General features: G+C 42.6%; 1 protein-coding gene across 3 annotated transcripts in view; it reads left to right on the forward strand.

Moving 5' to 3' along the window:
- MOGAT1 (monoacylglycerol O-acyltransferase 1) overlaps nt 1-19456 on the forward strand; it is a 33154-nt gene that overhangs the window by 2105 nt on the left and 11593 nt on the right. For 2 of the 3 annotated variants that reach the window (XM_044432960.1, XM_044432961.1), the window contains 2 exons: nt 16038-16216; nt 17596-17800. In XM_044432960.1, coding sequence (XP_044288895.1) covers nt 16038-16216; nt 17596-17800 — 384 coding nt within the window. Of the gene's footprint in view, nt 1-2995; nt 3221-16037; nt 16217-17595; nt 17801-19456 lie in introns of those variants that run through there. The other variant, XM_044432962.1, reaches the window with a different exon arrangement.

Genomic DNA, 19456 nt, shown 5'->3' on the forward strand with positions numbered 1-19456 from the left:
GAATACACTCCCCAGAGAGGTTCGCCTGATACTGACACTTTATTCTTTTCAGTGCTAGGCAAAACCTTTTTATTTCCCATTATTTTAACATTTATGTTTAAACATAAAATATCTGAGTGGGATGGTGTAACATAGTGTCCTGCAACAGCAAGGACTCAATGACCTTCATGGCCTCTTCTATGATTCTAATAGGTTTTAATGTGGGTTTGCATTATACTGAAGTATTGGATGCTGTGCTGCAATTTATTTGTGTTGCTTTTATTGTAAAACTGTCCTGAGATGCCAGTAGCTGGATGAGATATAAAAGCTTTGAATGAATGAATGAATGAATGCGTTTGGTCCCACTACAGATCCCTGTGGGATCCTACTATTTTCATTTCCCCATTAGAAGAATTTACCATTTATTTCAACTTATTTGCTTTGTGCTCTTCTCTAATGAGTTACTGGTCTATAAGAGGACCTTTTCTTTTATTCTGTGACTGCTAAATTTGCTCTGGAGTCTTTGATGAAGGACTTGGTCAAACACCCTTTAGAAATCAGAGAGAGAATTCTATGGTTCCTTCTAAAAAGCATCTGAGGAACCATAGCATATATCTGTTTCACAGCTCTTAGTTCAGAGACTGCCCTCTGGCTTTGGAATGAAGCTCCAAAACCACCACGTTCTTGCGGATGGTAAGAAAAGAACCATGCCAGCTACTCTCTAAGGTCAGAAAATAACCTCAAAGGGAGGTTAAAAGGGTTGTTTCAGTGGGCAGGGGAAAGAAGAGACTGCAGAGGCCAACATGTGAGCTGTCCTGAAGCTTTTCCAGCCTCCTCCTCTCCCCCTCCAAAATGTCTTAGCTAAATGGGTAAAAAGGCCCATCTAATGAAAAATGCAGGCTAGAAGTACAGGGAGGCAAAGATTACCTTCATCTCTCTTTCAACCCTGCATAGGATGACTGTAAGTCTCTGAGTGATACATGTATTGCTATAGAATTGTGCCCAATGAAACAATGTATACTGAACCCCATCCACATGTTTGCTGAAATAATTCTATACAGTTGGTGAGATAGAAATTACTTTTACAAAAACCATGTTGTTTTTCAGCAAGACATTTCTCTCAATATGCTTATACATTTCATCTTTAATAATGATTTCCACCAGTTTACTCTAAACAGACATCAAGTTAACAGGTATCCAGTTTCCTCAACTCTTTTTTAAAAATTGGTTGTACCAGTGGTCTTTCTCCAGTCCTCTGATCTTAGGGATATGTTACATATTCTTGTTCACATTTGAACTTTTTAAGAACACTAGGATGGATACCATCTAGGCCTGCCAATTCATTAGCTTTCAGTTTGTCAGTATTTCTGCCCTCCTGCACTGGAGGTGCCAGTAATTTGTAGCTGTTAGAAATGAGGAATATGGAAATGAGGGCATTTTTCCTACTGGCAGACCCTCTTCTTCACAAGTGTTCCCCAAAAGGAAATGCAGTAGGCCGCCACTGGTCAGGAGAGGATAGATCCTTGTTTGTTTAGGTGCTTGGGACATTTCTAAGCCCTTCTACCAATGGCCCCTTCTTTCAGCCCAGCTCTTGCAAACAAATCAAAGGGAACCTTGGGGTAGCTGAAATCACAGGATCAACATGCACGAATTTTTGTTGGCAGAGACCATCAATCAGCTCAGGCTTCCATTTCTCCTCTGTGGTTAGTTGCAGTCCTCACAATAGCTGAGGGAAAATGGATCACCCACCCCCCAATATATTGTTATGAGCTATTCCTATTCTGCAGCTAAGTATTTTGGGGTACTAAGTTTTGAATGAACAATTCAGGCCCATTCGTATTACAAGGCAGCATGGCCCATTTGAAATGAATGGGGCCTTTTTTGTATTTTAAGGTGAAATGTTTTAGTCAGAAAAAAAAAGCCTATAGCTTCCAGCATGTCAGCTAGTTTTGTTCTGTCCAAATGTGAATAGGATTGTGCCCTATGACTTTTAGCACAACACAGAATGTGCTATTTGTATAATTATTTTGTTTGGTGGCTAATTGGTTAGGTCTTATGCTGCCACGGGCATGTAATTTCTTGCACTTTTAACTGCGGGCAAGCTAGACATTGCAGGTCTTCGCTTGCATAGGATTGTGCTCAAACATGCTTAGGATCAGGAACCTATAAATGCAGGGCAAGAAAGGGCCAAGCCCCACACCCCCATAGCTAGACCCCCACAGTTAAATGAAGGAGAGGTCCCTCTTGCCACTTAGAAATAACTGAATCATAAACTGGTCCTTGAGATAAAGAAGCCTGTGACAACCGGAAACATGGTGAGCAGTGTTACCACCACCCACACTCAATAGGATTTACTTTAGAGATTCAGGGAAGAATGGGAATATTAATATGTCTTTAGTAAAGCAATTAAACTCCTTGTAAAATAAAATGATCTAGGAGTTTTATAGTACTATATCAGAAAATGAAAAAAACAATACAAAATCACAGGTATGCAAACAAAATACAGCGCAGAAAAACAGTGCCACGCTTCGGGGCTTGGATAAGCTGAAATGTGCCGCGTTTCTCGTTCACACGGGACAAAACCTGCTCCCCTCCGCAGGGCCCAAATGCGCTCCCCTCCTCCTATCCCGCCGTGCAGCGGCCGGCACTTCCGCAGAGCCGCTCTCGGCTCTGGAGCCACGACCCGCTGCCCGCGAGCGGCCGCAGGAGGGACACCCCACGCTGCTCCGAAGGCAACGCGCACCGCGCCGCTTCCACGCCGCTGCCCCTGCTCCTGCTCCGGCGATCACCTCTGCGCCTTGCAGGAAAACAACCCGCCGAAGCCTCGCTGTCCGGCGGCCGGGAGAGGGCGACGGCGGCCGGCAGGTCAGGTTGCCCTCCAGGAGTTCGTGGGGAGGCAGGCGCTACGGGATGCCTGAGCGTGGTAGGCGAGGCAGCTGGGAACCGCTGGGCGGCCCGACTGACCCGCTGTTCCGGGACCGGAGGTCTCCAAACTTGGAAGGAGGCGCTCGGCTCGCTCGGAGTGGGATTACGGGCTGGCAGGCGCCGCCGCGCTGGGACCCCGCCTTGTTGCAGGAGCCGAGGCGAGACGGCTCGCCTCTGACCCTTTCGGCGCGTTCTCCACCTTGCGCCACGGACAGCGGGGACATGAAGGTCGAATTCGCCCCGCTCCACATTCCCCTGGCGCGGAGAGCGCAGACGGCGGCCGTGTTGCAATGGGTCTTCTCCTTCCTGCTGCTAGGTAACCGGGGCTGCGCGGGGTGCCCTCCCCGCATCTGCTCGCCTTGTGTGTGCGCCTGGTCCTGACGAACCACGTTCGCTTGGGAGAAAAGCCTTCAGCTCCTCCCGGCGGCGACTTGAACATCCCAGCGGATGGGTTCATACGGTTGAGCCTGGCGCTACCATGTTCCCACGTGTCTGAGAGGAAGCCCAGCTCAACCCAGCAGAACTTGACCTAGGGGAAGTGTGAGGCAGCCTTTTCCATCCGAATGCCCTCCAGATCAGTTGGACTACAACTCCCAGCATCCTTGGATGCTAGAAGGAGTAGTCCAACAGCCCAAGCTGGGGAAAGTCCTCTTCGGGGATTCAGCATTGAAAAGAAGATCTGGTCGTTTTGGGTTTCTAGGTAATTCTGTTGTCATGAAATAGATTTTGTTCAAGGATAGGTTGGACATTCACATGGTAGGCATGTCATGAGCAGAGCCGCGGGTCAGACTAAATGGCCCGGGAGGTCCCTTATGACTCGTTCTGTTTCTATGTTTCTAGATATGTAGCTATGTTTCTAGAGCTTCAGCAACTCAACCTCCTGATTTAGGATGTCCTTATTGCAATTCTGCAATCTGTGTGTGTGTTGGTGGTGGAACTAATCTTGCAAGTCACCACATGGCAAAGTACTGGAAGCAATGGAGGGATGCTGAAGCTGTGCAAAATAGAATTGCATGCTATTATATGGAGGAGGAGAACATGTTTCTATCCCAATATAATTCTGCAAAGTACCCCATTTTCCCACTCCTTGAACTTAAAAGATGGATAGAAATGATTCTGAGATCTGGGTATTTCAAAATAAAAGTATCTTCTGTGAAAGGAGTTTTATTCCTTGCTACCACTTCATAGATTTCGAAGGGAATGCCCCTTAGTCCTTTTTTTCTCAGTCTGTTAGTAGAGCCATCATAGGATGTTCAAGGTAAGAAAAATGATAGGCAGTTTATTGTTGCTTCTTCTACACAGTACTACCCAGAGGTAGTTTAGGCATCACGTCCACTGTATGTGAAAGATCTTCCTCCAGTACCACCGTCAGCTATTGTTACTGTCCAGGAGCTGCACTTCAGAAGTTTCTCCACCTTCATCACCACTGGGGAGATCGATTTTCTTTTGCTGATGTGGCCATTACTCCTGAAGGTGGCTATACAGTGTAGCCAAGCTTAGGTGGATTCCAGGGGATGGTGGAGGACAGGAAGGCCTGGAGGAATGTTGTCCATGGGGTTGGGATGGGTTGGTCACGACTTTGCATCTAACAACAACAAATAGCATAGGCATGGCCTGCTTGTTTCAACCAATTCATTGCCAGTTTGAAAGGAGCTGCTTCCAAGATCCTTTACTCTCTAGACATTAAGTCATTTGTTAAAACCAGAGTTATACTGTTTGAACTAAGCACTGGCTTGGTTTCATTTCATCCTGCACGTTCCAGGGAACTGTTGATTAAGGCTTAACCAGAGTTTCTTGATTTTGCCTGCTGCTACCTTTATATCCATATCTCTCTAGACAGCTATTATGTAACAAAGTAAAGCAAATAGTTGCCATCCTACAGTTTGGACCAGTAAGGATTGTCCAGATCACATGTGACTTTTGGGATTCTGGAACCACTTCCTTTGATGTAAAATAAAACCACGTTTTCTAAGGCTACAGTGTTGAATTGTAAGCTACCCTGAGCTTTGGGAAAGTCAAGTAGAAATGTTTAAAACAAAGTCACTAGGAAAAAAACGCAGACAGGCATAACTTTATGGTTTATCAGACCTTTATGGTTGCTGAAAGGTTTATTCTGTTCTTTCAAAGTCTCATGTTTAAAAGATATTCCCCCAAAAACAAGGCTGCCAAATTTCAAGCAGGTACGATGAAAATGTTTAGCATATCTGGGGAATCAGTTTTCACTGCATGTGTGCACTTCCTTTTGTGAAGCCACAAGTGCTGAGCAATGTGGATTCTCTTCTGCCCAGCTTCTGTGTTTCCTGTTCTGAAAGCAGACCAGTTCCATAACTGTAAATCTGTTTACACGGAAGTAAATCTAACTGGTTTCAATAACTACTTCCAAATAAATGTATTTAGCATTATTACTATAGTGATACAGAAATTGAGATCTAGAATCACCCCCCATAAAAAAATCAGTCTATTCTCAGCATTATTTGGCATAGCTCTGGTTGGAGCAAACTAAACTCAAGTAACTGGTGCCTTTATTAAATAATGTTCAAGAATCCCTGAGGAACAGCTAACAGCTTCGCTTATTGGAAAATGCCTAAAGCAAACTTTTTCAGTCCTGTGTGCTTTAAACTGCATCCTTTATGAAATCAAAGCACTAGATATTTAGACAATGTCCAGAGGAAACTCAAAATATGACTTGGGCACAACAACCAGGATTTGACGGATAGGACATGAGTGATGTTAAATTATTTTGGATAGTACATAAATTAAGCACAGTGGCAGTATTTACAAACTTGTACCATAGCACATCTCCAAATCACTCTGATGCTTTGTAAATAAATTAGTTTGCTGCTGTGTAACTTACAAGGAACAACTTTGAGAAGCCCTTATCAAGAATAACTAGCCTGAGGCACAGTTTTCTCCAACCTGATGTTTGGACTGCAGCTCTCATAATTACATATCATTGGGCAAGTTGACTGGGAATTTGGAAGCTGCAGTCCAGCGTATTGGGAATACACTTCCAGAATCCCCAAAATATTGGGGAACTCTGCCAAATGATCTAAGTAGAAAGAGAAAAATAGTCTTCAGATGCTCATAGGCTACATCTTCAATTGTAAGGCACATTTACCTGAAAGTAACTCCCATTGAACTCAGTGGCATTTACTTCTAAGTAAATGTTTAGGGTTAGGGTTAACACAATGTCTAAAATTGTGCTATGCTTCTGCATACAATTAAGTGACATGGTTTGCATGGATATACATTAACTGCACAGAATGGTAGTCTAGGAGATGGGATTGAAAACATTGGAACAGATCATATGCATCAATAGAAACTTAGTTTATTAGCACAGTTATTGTTGGTTCCTGACCTTTTCTCTAACTTCCTGTTCAGTTTTCCTTATTAAGGACTGCAAAATTGAAGTGACAACCCCTAGAACACCAGCGAGAGGCAGTCAGGCCTGTGAGGAAAGAGAGGTCAAGCAGGGTTTTCTACAAACCTCTTTGCCCTTTTCATCAAGAAAGCTGTAAATCTCAAATGGTGTTAAAGAAAATATTTATTCATAGGAACGCTCCAATTTCTTGCTTGCAGATTAACAAATTTTCTCAGTATCTTTGCCCTAGAGTTAATGCTGCCCTTCTTGGCTCTGAGTTTTGAGGTTCTTTGTCCAAAATTAGCCCTTTCAATATAACCTTTTTGCATGACACAACAGCCCATTGTGGGTTGCAGTACAGGCTGGCTACCATTATGAAGGCTCAAGCCCCTGTTAGAGTGGTTGTTGTGGCTTGTTTTATCTTCTGAATCTGGCCAACAGGGGTTATTTAAGTGTTAAACATCCTTGCATAACCTAAACCGGAATTTTCTTTAACCCTGTTGCTTGGTTTTGGATGATACCACAGTAGCCCCTAGCAGGCTTACATATTCTAATGGCAGCTGAGGCATGCCCTGGTGGTCCAAGGGTTAACTGAACCTTGGTAGGTTATCATATTACCTGAATAGGTCATTGAAATGAGTAAGTCATGACTAACATAAACTCCATTTCAATGAGGCTAACATAAACTCCATTCATGACTAACATAAATTCTATTTCAATGAAGCTTCAATAAGCAAGATTAGAATTGCATATGACCTATAGGCTTTCTAGTCTTGCACCTTCAGATGTTCCTTCTTATTTTTTAGAAATTAAAAAGTATTGGCTTGGTATTAGTCCAAATACTTATCAATCATTTTCTTTCCACATTCTGATGTCTGTCAATATAATCCTAAACTCATTTTTTCAGTGAGCTCTAATAGTTTCAATATTTCTCTACTAATTGTGCAAAGACCTGCAGCCCGAGGGTGCCAGTATTTCCTAAAATATTTTCCTCAAACAATTCCTCAAACAAAAGCAGATGTTTGCCAATAACAATAGCAATTAAGGCAGCATTTATTAGCACTTTGGTAGGTACAACCAGGTCAAATCTAGGGGAAAAAAATCATCTAGGACATTTGCAACAAATAAAAATAGGATTGCTCTTAGGAAATCGAACCATTTGAAAAGCAAATATCAATAAAATAATTACTTTCTAAAAAGTTCTCAGCCCAACTTAGGCCTTGGTTTGCTAAACCAAATAAAACATTGTGGTTCCTTCCCTCCCATGCCAAGGACCCCACTTGCCTAGCCTTTCCAGCAGGTAAAAGCAGGTGGGAAAGTGTCAGCTTGGCTGCCACTGTGGACAAGTCAAGACTACCTTTGCAGCAGCAGTGCAGGTAGGCTGGTCCAGGTCCAGGGTCTCTCAACTTGTGGTGGTGGTGGTGATGGTGGGAATGAACAACCAGAGATCAGTAGATAGCTGTCACTTGCTCAGCCCCTGTGTCTTGCTAATTACCTTTATTATGCAAATTACAAACAAGCATTGCTTGCCAAAAAAGACAGAAGTTTCAGAGAGGTACTGAATGACACAATACCTCTTAAACTTCAAGTATTGTCATGAAACTGGTACTGCTTCTGCATCCCTGCGGGGGTTTATTTAAAGGTCTCTAAATGTCTCAGTCCATTTCCAGAGATGAAGCCAAGGGTCTTGGAGGCAGGCAGGCAAACTCCACTGCCCTCATGCATGTACAGGAGGCCAAATAACAATTAGCCTCCTGACAAAAGAATTTCCTGAGAAATTGGAGTCATGCCCTTTTAATAGGAAAGGTTGCCAAGGTTGAACAAGGGATAAACAACTGGATTTCCATCATGGTTTAATCCGAATCTTATAAGATTTCAAGGACAGTTATACAGGAAAAATTACTTACACTTACTTAATTTATCTGCTGTCTTTCTGCCAAACATGGTTCTCAGAGTGGCATCTCATGCCAAGCTGAAAATGTCCATCTCTGTGCTAATAGAGCTGGTTTCCAGCTGAGCACTCTTTTAAGAGATAGTGCAGCATGAAAGCACTAGAACTTTTTAATCAATAGATAGACTGATGTTAACTGCTACCCCAGCCTCCAGCTCCTGTTCAGAATTCCCTGCTCCCTTTTTGCTTAGCTGCAATTTTCACCATAGGCAGTGGGGGAATGGAATGTACTGTATCATAATTACTGCTATGTTCCTTATTTATTTATTTATTTATTTATTTATCTATCTATTTATTTATAAAATACTGTTCCAAATCCAAACAGGTTTAAAACATTTTAAAATAGCATAACATTAACACTGTAGCTGGTCAACAAGAAAAGTCTTCCTGGATTACAACTGTTTTAGCGGGTACCAAAAACAGCACAATGTTGGTGCTTCCCTGACCTTCCAAGGCAGGGAATTCTATAGAAATGGGGCCACCATACTGAAGGCTTTTCTTCTGGTACACTCCAGTTGGACCATGGGTCCATGTGCAGCTACCATGACAATCTCCTGCAGTGACTGATTGGTAAGAAACTACCATGCTTAACTATCCTGGTCCCAAGTTGTTCAGGGCTTAGTACACTAGAACTATAAACGTGGCTCAGTAGTAACATGGTAGCCAGTGCATGTCCCTTCAGGAAAGGAATTGCATGCTGCAAAGCGACAGCCCTTGACAAAAGCTGAGCTGCTGCATTCTGCACTAGCTCTGAAGCAGTCTTAGGTGCAGCCCTCATCGAGTGCATTGCATTAATCCACTCTTGAGGCTACCAGCACTTGCATCACTGTGGCCAAGCAAGAATGATCACCCCTCAGGTACCTAGCCACCAAGGTTCGGCCAACAACTCTCACTCTAGAAGAGGCCCATTGACTGGAGTCCCTGGGAGCTGATCCCCCTCTGCATCATTGTAATATTGGCTGGCATTAGCTCTCCAGCCTTTCAGGCAGTTTTTCCAGTGCTACCTGGAGACGCTGGTGCTTCAACCTGGGACTTCTGCTTGTGAAGCAGCAGCTCCACAACTGAGCTCCTGCCCTTCAACTGAACATCTCTGAAAATGCTGGGGTTTGGTTCTAGAACTCAGGTTGCCTGCTCAATAATATTTCTAAAACAATTTCCAAGTTGAACTATGATGCCCTGTTTCAAGTGGGAAGGAAAATGGCACCAGTCTTAAAGATGAAGAGATTAGTTGCACTTAGCTGCTCTCTTATAAGAGATTTCAACTTAAGCTCCACTACATTTGTGGGGAAAGTCCATTTGTTCTTCTCATATTTGCAAATGGGTCAAGTGTTGGCAAGTGAGTTACTGCATTATGAGGTTTATTGCATTATAGGGTGACCAGAAACCATAGTCATGAGCCAACGGGAAGGTCCACAGTTTGTTTAGCTGCTACCAGCTGCAGGAGGAGCCAGATGTGAATGGGCAGGATGCATGATAAGCCATGGCTCCCCCAGAACCCTATGTCAGAACTGGGTCAATTTCTGAGCAGACAGAATGCAGATGGTTGCATCCACATGGCAAACTTTGAAAAGGCATGGTGTATCTAAGTGAGCATTGGCATGAGTAAAAAATCAGGAGGAGTCTCCCTTTTCCATGGTTAGTAGGGTCAGCCAGAGTTGCAAGAATATCCTCCAATAACAGAGTGTCCGTGTCCTTATGAAATGCTTCTCCATGACTAATAGCAATTCAAGGCCAAGTGCCTGAATTTACCAAAGCACTCTCTTTGAATGTCTGGCTTGAAGTTCATCTCCCTTGCCTTTCCTCTAGTTTCTGCCAAAGACTACCCTCCAAAACTGAGCAGACAACAGTAGCAGTTGTTCTCTTATTCATCATCTATAAAGATCAAGGGCACTGTGTCATGGATAAAGAGGAATGTAGCTTCATGGGGCTTGATGCCCGGAAAAACAGATGAAAGGGACTGAGTCTCCTGTCATTCCTGCTCAAACCAGGTTAGGCACAGGCTTCTAAATATGGATGCAGCCTTGCTGAATGGGCCTTTCCAGGTCTAATGTAACTCATAAGATACATTGCAGAAAAAATATAAGGAAGAAAATGTTACCAATAATTGGTGAAAAGGGATTAATCTTTGTCATAACATGCCACTCTGCTTGCCTGATCTTTTGCCAGTGAGATAAGTCAGCTCTTTGCCATCCCAACTAATGGTTTGGCAGATCCTTCACCATTTATTATTCATTAGTGGAAACTAGAGCCATGGCACTGGAGGAGATTTTTCTGTTTAATTCAATTAGTGTAATGTATCATCTTACATGTGCAGAACACCCAGTGTGAATGAAGCAAAGAGGAGATAACCTGTTTCAGTACCATGACTTTGAGACAAACATGTCTGTGGTTTCTTTCTTTTCATATTTTTAATCCTTAAGAAAATCATATTTTAACCATTCTTTTTATTTTCCTTTCCTTTTCATACTGTTCAATAGCCAAAGTTCTCTGGCCAGTTTGGAACAATTCATAGAATTACAAACCACAAACACTGGTAATAACATACCATATAAAATACCAGATTTAAAACAATTTATGGTACATTCCAATGGGGAAGCCCATGCATTTCTGAACTCAAAGATTACAGGCATCTTAATCAGGGGAGAAGGAATACAGCAGAAATTGTGAGTACAGCAGAGATCGTCTAATAGAAAGACCCTTTCCATACTTTCCCCATCTCTTTTCTTTCTAGCCCTCTTGCCCTTTATAGATGTGCTTACAATTTCAAGGCTTCACTGAAGCCATCACACTACAGAAGGTTCCCCCGCCCACACACACACAAACCCACCACCAACAAGATGTGTATCTTGCCCTTTCTGTAATCATTTCAAGGCAATGTGCATGGTATCCTGCGCATTATCTTCATGGGGCTGAGATATACTATATATAGTGGCTAGTCAAAGTCACTGAGATACACCGGGGATGTGAAGACATATGTGAAGATATAAAAAAGATAATTATGAGAGTTGGAATCCCACATCAAGCTAAGGAGGTTTGCTCAGATCAGTGAAGGGCAAAAGTGAAATTAAATGCAACAAGAGCCATGTTCTAGAGCAGCTGTCAGCAACCTGATGCCTGCCAGATGTGTCTGGCTGCAATTCCTATTATCCCCCAGCCAGCATAGCCAAGCTGGTTGTGGTTGATGGGAGATATAGTCTAACACATCTGAACAACACCAGATTTGGAATGGCTGGTCTGGGCACACTCTTGGATGTTTATTGTGCTGATTTCTTGGCCCTGTCAAGCCTAGATGGCCGATCGCTTACACATTCAAGGTCTTGCGTTGGCTCTGTAAGGCATGCAGAAATTGGCAGGCAGAGCTGCCCATACCACAGCCAGTCACCTTTCATGAAGAAGCAGCTCCTGCCAAGCTTTACACAAAAGTCATCAACAGGCTTTTGATAGAAACTATCAAAAGTACAAAAGTACAAAATCTCTTAAGGGTTCAGACTAGCTTATTGTTGATCTATTTGACTCATGAATTCACTCAGTAACTTATTCAAACAGACACACAATATCGGGTGTGTCTGAATTTGTTCTGGTCTTAGTGTTTTAGAGTTCATTCAGCTTCATATTTGTCCTTAAGGAGAGGAGAGTGAAGTTCACAGTAGAGATAGATGAGGAATCCAATAGGGTGACAAAAATCCAATGGATTTGCTTAATTCAGCTTCCAGATTCCAGTTTGTTTGCTCTCTGCTGGTGCACACTTGCTGTGATGCAAGTCGGCCAGCTCACTGACTTCCTTTTCTAAGAGAAACTGTGATCTTAAAACTGATAATGACATTTCCATGAATTAGCACCAGAAAACAGTATGCATCTGCTTCAATTTGTGCAAAATCAACCAATTTGCTCAAATAACAATTTGTGCAAATTATTCAAATTGGCCACTTCTGCACATCTTATTCCAGGGCCAAGAGGTTTTCACATGCTTATTTCTGCAGATTTCATTAGTGCAGGTTTTTTAAATCTGTGAATTACACTTTGCCTTAGAAACAAAAGTCTGCAGACCCTCTCCCCAAATTTGGCTTTCCTTCTTATCATCACATTGGAAAAGAGTAGGAAATCCATCATGCTAAAAAAAGCTAGATTTCCTTGTTTTGAGACCCTAACCCTAACATGAAGGTCCGTGACTACTCTATAATCCCTCCGCATTCCAAAAGCGTGCACAAAGGTAGCACGGAAGTGGTGCTCCTTGATTGCTTACTTGGAACAATCTTAGAGACAGAAGTCTGTGGAAAATACTTGAATTGGCCTGCTTCCAGTCATCAGGTGAAAGGCAGGCAAGAAATCTGTCAAGCTCAAATGAGCCAGATTTCTCTGTTTCAATACGTTGCTAGTTCAGATGATCTGCCCCACTTGGAACTATAGCCAGTTATGATGCTTTTATTGCTATCTGGATTGTGGAGGCCTTTGTGGATTCTTTGACTAGTGTCACTGCTTTGTGTGATGTTCTTCAGTCAAGGTCACACTGATGTCAAGCAACATGGAATCTTGCCAAGGTGCTGAAAGGGTGGCAGTTTTGTTAAGCCAAGTAGTTCTGTGTTGAATCATCATTGTGCCGGGAACTCACCCAGCCACAAATTGCATCCATATATCTTGCCTTTTAGATATGGGTGTGGTGTGGAATTAAACTGAGATGCAACATACATTTCAAAAGTATTTATTGTCAAAATCAAGGGGAAAGAGGACATTTCACCATGACCATAATCTTTTGAATATTTTCTTTGTGGAGTTTGCACCTGTGTTCATATAGTGCCAAATTTCAACAAATTCAGAACTTGCACAGTAAGTTTACTGTGAAATTTGTTGAAATTTGGTGCTATTTTTGTTGTGTCTGTAAAGCTGATTTACTAGTCCTCACTGGGGGAAGTGTCCTGACTATATTTCCTGTTCCATGCCTTTTCTTCCTGCCTTTTTTCCTTGTTGCTGCTTTCCTGGCCAAAATAGTTCTAAATTATAGCCAGTGAGGGATGACACGTATATTATGGAAATTAAACCAGTGTATTTAATTTGAATGTTTTACAGTATTTGAAATTTTAAACAATTCTGCTTATGGCCAAATTATTCTCAATTTGTTGCCCTTTAAAACAACCAGAGGCTAAGATTGTCTGTGTACTTGTCTGAGATTGTCTGAGAATAAGCCCCCATTGGACTCAATATGACTTATTTCTGAGGAAATACTTAACTATGAATATAGCCAGTTCTCCCCATGTTGTGTTCCTTTAGACTTATTCATTGTAATCCTCCATGTGGATAACAACGTTATTGTTAACAAGGTTAGAAACATTGTTATTCTATGGAAAGAAGCAAGACTGGGCCATCTTTGTGCTGTTCATTTGATTATATTTGGCCTTCCTCAAAAGGAGCCATGTAAAACAGTGCAAAGTATAAATGCTGTTAGTGTCTTAACTCTAAAATTACAAACTTCATAAAATACAAGAAAGCTATCACTGCCAGACACTGGAAAGGGTGAGCTTAGGTGCTTGTAGCTGTATAGCACACATTAGCTGACCCTTTCAGACATGCATGAGAAATGTGTGGGTGTCGGCAATGTGATGCTGCTTGCCTCGTTTGTACAGGACATCGATGGAGGACTGTGAATGGAAAGGACTCTGGCTGACTAGAGTTGCCACAAAGGAGGTGGAAATCGAGTGGGACACACTGCTTTTGAATGATTCTTACATTTCAGGAAACAGCAAACTCCATACAAGCCTCTTTGGGGTGGAGATTCTATTGCAGTCTTTTATTCTGCATTGTCTGTATAAGCCAGACTGTGTAATCACTAAGTTTAGGCATGCAGAGCAGATGACAAGTGTAGCTGAACGGTTCCTGTTTTGTTTCCCAGAGTAGATTATAGACATTTTGGGCCAATTTCAGCTTGAAAATATTGTGCAGCATTAATAGCACCAAACCAAATAGTCTCAGCATAACTCTTATTTATCACATTTAAATGCTGAAAAGCAGGATGGTATGACACCCTGCCCTGATTTGATTAATGTTTCATTTGGCAGAATTACCAAAATCCCAGTTTGGGTGTATAGATAGGATTATATGTCATGTTACATGTTCCCAAATCAAGGAGAAGCCCTCCTAAAGCTTAATAAACCCCTGAAGATGTAAAGAATTGATTCCAGGGATGTGTAAGTTAAAATACAGTTTATGCTCAAATATTTATAATGGTATGAATTGAGGGCACACTCTAATCAAGATGCCCACAAGCCTCCAAATTCGAATTTTGAGCAGCCTGTTCAGAAGCAGCGATGATCTCTGACTCCCAGCTCCTCCTGCTCTGCATTTTTGCTGGATAGCCTTTTTCAACTGTGTAGCTAGTGCAGTTTGAAGTGGAAGGAAGCACTGAAACAGCTCGTATCTTTTGGGGAAGATTTGAGGGAGGGGGAGGGAGAAACCTCTTTAATATTTACCAAGGCATGTGTGCTTCTTGATTATATACCAACTTCTTGGCCAATATAAATTAATTTTCTGCATGGTTTTGACAGCTAAACAACTAAAATTACAGCACTGTAAGAACAAACAGCCACCGGCAATAACACAACGGGCTGAGGACTTGGCAAAACTTTGTTTTTCACTGGGAGGTCTTTAGGTGTGATCTACAAATGGATGTATAAATGGATATTTGGACTGCTTTTACTGATGCCTGTATATAATTAAGACAGTAGTATATCTTGCTGCAAGAGGGTGCTGGAAAGTTCTTGGCCAGACAAAGAAAGAAAGAAAACAAACAAAGCAAAACCAAGATGCATAAAATGAAACAAAAAATAAAAACGTAACAAAAGCAGAAAAAATGAACAACACAAGAATAAATAAAACTGAAACAAAAAAGAGATAACAATAACAGTGGGTTAGGCTGTGATTTTTTCAGCCCCCCTCATTTATATAAAATATATAGGGGCATACACTGCATATGTATCTGCTGTTACTGATTTACTCAAATTTCACTGAGAAAACTAATATATCATTTCATTTTATGGTTTTTGTTTCTTTTGATTTATGGAAGCCCACAGCAAAAAATATGAAAAAGCAAAAGAATGACTCATATTCTGGCTACGCCAGTCTCCCCTCTGCCGCTTTCCCTTTAGCCCTTGTCCAAGGTTGTTTTCCAACTTCAGAGAGCTGCCATTGCGGTTCTTTCTGCCTTACTACAGGGAGGTGGGGGCAGGCGATCAGAGCCCCAGTCTCCCATCTACAGGTCTGGATTACTGTCTCCAGCCCTGGAGCTGGAAATATGAATGAACCTTACCCCAGCGGACACTGTCTACAGGCCAAAGGATTGCTCCTTTAGGAGGTAATCTTAATTTACCCACATACAGTATAGGCAACCCATGGACTAGTGCATGGGACGCAATGGTTGTGCACAGCAGGATGGTGAGTTAGCTGATGAGTGATTGACTTCTTGTTACACAGCCCTTAAATGTGATTATTTAGGTGTCTGTCTTGAACATCTGCACACACACAAACATACACTCAGACACACTCTACTACCTGCCTATCTAGTTTTCCTGAATGAAGAGGTCTTGTCATACTTTAAAACAGGTCTTGGTCTGTTTAGGACCTCCAGAGGTCTCACAGTTTTGGGGAGTAGTGGGCACTGAGAATGCCTCTGTTTGCACCCTCAGTGTATGAACTTGGTACATGGAGTGAACCACCAAGGGGTCACTCTTGGCTCACAACTGAGATTACAAAGAAAGGAAGACCATACTGAGTTAAAACTGTGTGTGGGTGGAATACTTCAAATGTTTTCAGCTTTTTTTATTTCCTTTTTAGCACAGTGCTGTTGTGCAGTCTTCCTGATCTTCCTTTTTGGAGATTTCTGGTTTATCTCAGCATTTTATGCACTTTGGCTGTACCTTGACTGGGAAACACCCCAAAATGGAGGGAGAAGATCTAAATGGGTACGAAATTGGACTGTATGGAGATACTTTAAAGAATACTTTCCAATACATGTGAGTAAATCAATTATTGGTGCTTACAACTTGGAATAAATTCAGTCCTGACTGGTATGTTCCCAGGCACAGTGGGAAAAGCTGGCTTGGTCTACAACTCGTCCTGGTTAGTGTTCCTAGTCAGAGGTTCACCTCTGGTTTCAGGAAAGTCAACACATTAGGAGAAAGCTGGGGTATCTGGACAAAGGTAGTTAGGAACTTTTTCCCCTGCTAACCTGTTGCTAATAGAGAGGCACCTACCTGTCAGTAGATCTATGCAGAAGTGGATCCATAGCCTGCAATTTGAATTAATCATAAATTTATGTGCAGATAAAGCCTGATATTTGTCCCTCCTCTATTTTCCTGTCCCGTTGAGATCCTGTGCTTGCATTTTGCACATGTGGACTGCAAATATGGAAAGGCCCCTCAATGTGAAACAATTGATACAGATGGAGAGACAAATGGGGGCAATGAGAAGCAAATGGAGAGCTGGGGCAGGGGGACTAGAACGAGAAGCAGTGATGTAGAAAGGTATTTTCTGTGCTAAGTGGATTTTTTCCAGGAAAGAAATATCTCTTGTTGAACAAATTGAGATCAAAGTTATGGGGAGAATGAAGAAGAAAAATAAACCAGTCCTCCTTCTAGTAATGGCTGGTTCTAGGCAAGAGCAGGTGCGATCTTGGGATTTGTTATCTTAAAACAACATAGGCTGGCATCCCATGCCTGCTAACTTGGAAGTACAGTAATTGACACTGAAAGTAAGAACTGTGCTGAATCGGACCCAAGGCCTCTGCTCCTGCTTTTTCCCATCGAGTGGGAAGGCATCACTTAGGATACAATTATAATACCACCATGTTCCCTAGCAGCTGGTATGCAGACACATCCTGCTCCAATACAGCCCTCAGGCCTAGCAGGCTCATCCTTGAAAAGCTTGCTCATGTTGAAATCAGGGTTTGTCAGGAAATATGCACAAGATTGGGCTTTGGGATTCTTACATAGAGTAAAGAATGGTATAATAAATACTTTTTTACCTACCTTGATCTCTCAGTGACTCAGAACTTAATTGGATGCTATTGTGTGTGTTGTTGTAATAGGTTCTTTTATTATGTTTTGTGTTTATCATTGTTTTATTGTTGTTTGTGTTCTCAACATTTGTACGTTGGCTTGGGAGGGGTTTTCATAAAACACAGCTGCTACCTGATTTAACTAAATAAATAAAGCCTGTGCACAATTACATGGGAGTAAATTGCCTTGAACACTGTGGCATTTATTTCTGAGTAAACCTGCATAGGATTCTACTATAAGAATATAGAGTTAAAATATCTTCATATACTCAACAAAAGCCACATTTTCCCTTTTATTAACCCACCAAATGAACATTTGAACGGCATTTGTTTTAGCTCATAAAAACCTCAGATTTGGATCCAAGCCACAACTACCTCTTTGGATTTCACCCACATGGTGTCCTTGTTGCCGGAGCCTTTGGAAACTTTTGCACAGAATACACAGGTTTTCAGAAATTATTCCCTGGTCTGACTCCATATCTGCACATATTGCCTTTCTGGTTCAGATGCCCTTTCTTCAGAGAGTATATTATGTGTGCTGGTAAGTAAACCTGGATGAGCTTATTGCTTAACCTAAGGTGTGATATAGGGATGTGCAATGAATCTGTTTGCGGGTAGGAATCAGATTCTCTGGGCTCACCCCGCATACTCTGGTCAGTGGCCCTGAGTCCAAGGTCCTGGTGAGCATGCACAATGTTTGTAGGGTGCGCACCAGGAAGTCCCATGTGCCACACAAGCAGCAGCCCTCTTCTATGCTTGGTGCTGCCACCACTGGCTGTGCTGGGTGGGGAGGAAGGTAGGTCACTGGGAATGGCACCTGCTCTTCCTTTGTGTCCTTCAGCTGCTCTTTGGGTGTCTGCACCTGACAGGGAAGGTTGCTGGTTGCACAGTGAGGGATCTGTGAATGTTTGTGGACTTCCTCTTGGCTTGACTAACTGTAAAACTTGGCCAAGCAGAAGGGCAACTCTGCAGGTGCGAGAGGGATGAATCCCCAAAGGATTTGTCCCAGCCCTGGTGTGGTATTTGGTTAACCAACCTTTCCTAACCAGGGGCCATTCAGAAGGGTTGAGCTATGATTTCCATCACCCCAGTGTAAGAGGGGCAAGACTGTGTGTGATGGCGGGGATGCTAGCAGGCAGTTTCTCTTACGTGAGAGGGACTGCCCTGGCAGGGCTCTTTCTCATGTTGTATTTGTTGCGTAGAAACAAATGTGTGCCAATCCTCTCTATCGTTGTGGAGAGCTCCATTGTTGGTGCCTTCAGTGAATCCAAAGCCCTGCTGGTGTGAGTCCAGAAGGACAGAACACAGGGAGCAGGATTATATCTCCTTTTTTGCCCTCCTTATGGGACAATTTAAAAAAATCTTTAAATTCTACTTTTAAAAAGATATTTTACAAAACTAGCTGTATTTATGTGTCACAGGGGGAAAACGTCTGCCAGCTCAAGAGCTTGGTTAGATCAGGAGGCAGTTTGGGTGTATGTTTGAAGGCCTGTGGGGCCTGTGGAGCTCTCCCAGAATATCCCCAATCTCCCTAGTATATCCTGGAACAGGAGTCAGCATTGATTGATGGTTTAAGGGATAAAGCCACATAACGCCTTTTGTTCACCAGAGGGGCAGCCTGATAAGGGAGCCACCAGAACAGGAAGGGACTGGGCCATGGCAAAGCAGCCATCTCACTCTGCAATACTACCACCTGCATTGCAGGGCTTGAATTATACACTGCTCATATCAGCATTCATGGCAGCCCAGATCAGAATGCAAAGTTTGGCCTCAGCATACTGCCCAGGTCCAAGGCGTGGGCAGCATGAAACAAGGCAGATACACCAGGAGCCAAGGCTGGACAGAGGCCAGACACGGTCCTGAGTGCAATTGCAAAGAGAGAGTCACAGGCCAAGGAACAAGACGGAAGGAGGGGAAGGGAGGGAGTGAAACAGCCATGGAGATCCCCATCATCTGTGAGGCTTATTACAAGTACTTTGGGCAAATTGCCACAATGGGTTCTCATGATGAGCAAGCCCAGCTATCTTTCTGCCTTGCTGCAAAGAAACACCAGGTCATGCAAGCTGAGAAATACTGAGCATTCGGTGAGAGTTTAGATAATATAATTTCAAAATATACTGATGTGCAATCCAGTGGGACAGTTTGAAGGTCTACAGCAATATTTGTCTTCACATTTTTAGACATGAGATGTGCAACA

The sequence above is a fragment of the Varanus komodoensis genome, unplaced genomic scaffold, assembly GCF_004798865.1.
Source record: "Varanus komodoensis strain SLA01 unplaced genomic scaffold, ASM479886v1 scaffold25, whole genome shotgun sequence".
NCBI classification, from domain to species: Eukaryota; Metazoa; Chordata; class Lepidosauria; order Squamata; family Varanidae; genus Varanus; species Varanus komodoensis.